Source organism: Saprolegnia diclina, assembly GCF_000281045.1.
Source record: "Saprolegnia diclina VS20 unplaced genomic scaffold supercont1.361, whole genome shotgun sequence".
Taxonomy (NCBI): domain Eukaryota; phylum Oomycota; class Saprolegniomycetes; order Saprolegniales; family Saprolegniaceae; genus Saprolegnia; species Saprolegnia diclina.
Genome location: NW_008246428.1, coordinates 1 through 1416, shown reverse-complemented (window position 1 = coordinate 1416; position 1416 = coordinate 1). Strand labels below are relative to the sequence as shown.

Sequence of the window (1416 nt, the reverse complement as noted above, 5' to 3'; positions counted from 1 at the left end):
CGATATGAAGATTCTTCCAGCCCTCCAGCGATCGCTCTACGTCAATAGCCCTGTCCGTGTGGTCTTGTCGCATCTCTGCATCGACTCTGTCGGAATGACGCTGGCGCCGACGCCCGAGATCCCGCATGTCGTCGGGACGCTTCTGGTCTCTTTGCCGTCAACGTACGAGGGTGGTGAGCTGATGTTCACCAACGGCACCGACACGCAGGTGCTGACAGCGTCACGGAAATTGGCGCAGCACTTTGCCTCGTTCAATAAGATCACGAGCGCGCCAATCACCTCCGGCCGTCGCGTGGCGCTTGTGTACGCCTTGACGTGCGACCCGCAGTCGTGGGTGCCGCGGGCAACCCGAGATGACGTCATCGAGGCATTTGCGACGATCGCGCAAGACCCTCCGAGTGACATTCAGCGCATTGCGCGTGCAGTCGACATGGACATTGGTCCAGAGACGCTCTGGATCAACCAGCTCGAGCGCGTCGACAAGGCGCTCGTCGACGTGCTTGCTGCGACAGGAGGCTATGACATTTCGCTTGTCGAATCGAGAGAACACGCGCCCCCTACGTACGACGCCTATGGTTCCGAGGACGACGCGTGCGACGACGACCCGTATTTCGAGTACGAAGTGCGGTATGAGAACCGCGTCACTCGCATCCAGAGCCTCGCCGACATCCCCGTCGCTGTGACCTCGGGTGTCATATGCAGGGGCGCCGACCTCTTCTTGAACGACGACGCTTCCGCCAACGGGTTCGCATGCCCCGCCACCGCGATTCTCTTCTGGCCCAAGCGCTGCCGCGTACCGATCGCGGGTTCGTCGCGCGCTGTCCCTATGCTGCGCGAGGCTATTCACACCGGTCAAATCGAGGATCTCTTTGGTCTCAGTCTCCATGACTTTGTGCTGGGAACACTGATGGCTTTTGACGTTGCTGCCAACAGCAGGGATGCAGTCGAGCTCGGGCATCTCTTGCTCCGGTACAAAGACGCCGAGGTACTTCAGCGCTTTCTCAAAGATACATTGCCCCTCTCGATTTTCGGGCTCACGGGACCGAATGGCGCCGCACAATGTATCTATGCGAGCTTGGATTCGCTTGGCTGGTCGACGCTGCTGCCTTCCATCGAGGGCCTCCTGGCGCGCGCGGCCAAAGCTGACAACACCAACGCGATCTGCCACCTCCTTGCCAGCTTGGCGGGCCTCGCGACGGAGCGTGACGCCGTGTGTCCGCCGCTGACGCAGCCATACACTGGTGAGTTTCTCAAGGCCTGTTGGGAGGCAGTTATCATCGAGTCCAAGTTTCGACCTGGTGACGCTCTGACGGAGCACTGTATTCTCTTGGATTGGTACTTTGACGATTTCCTGCCGACGCGTCCGGGCGACAACTACCTCGGCCAGTGGCTACCACCTCCGCTGCTCCTGGTCGT

The 1416-nt window shown here is 60.3% G+C and overlaps 1 protein-coding gene across 1 annotated transcript; it reads left to right on the top strand.

The window, feature by feature from the left end:
• SDRG_17427 (hypothetical protein) lies at positions 1–1416 on the top strand (the record flags this gene model as incomplete). Its single annotated transcript, XM_008623669.1, has 1 exon — positions 1–1416. A coding segment is annotated over exon 1 (1410 nt), but the record flags the coding sequence as incomplete, so codon positions are not given.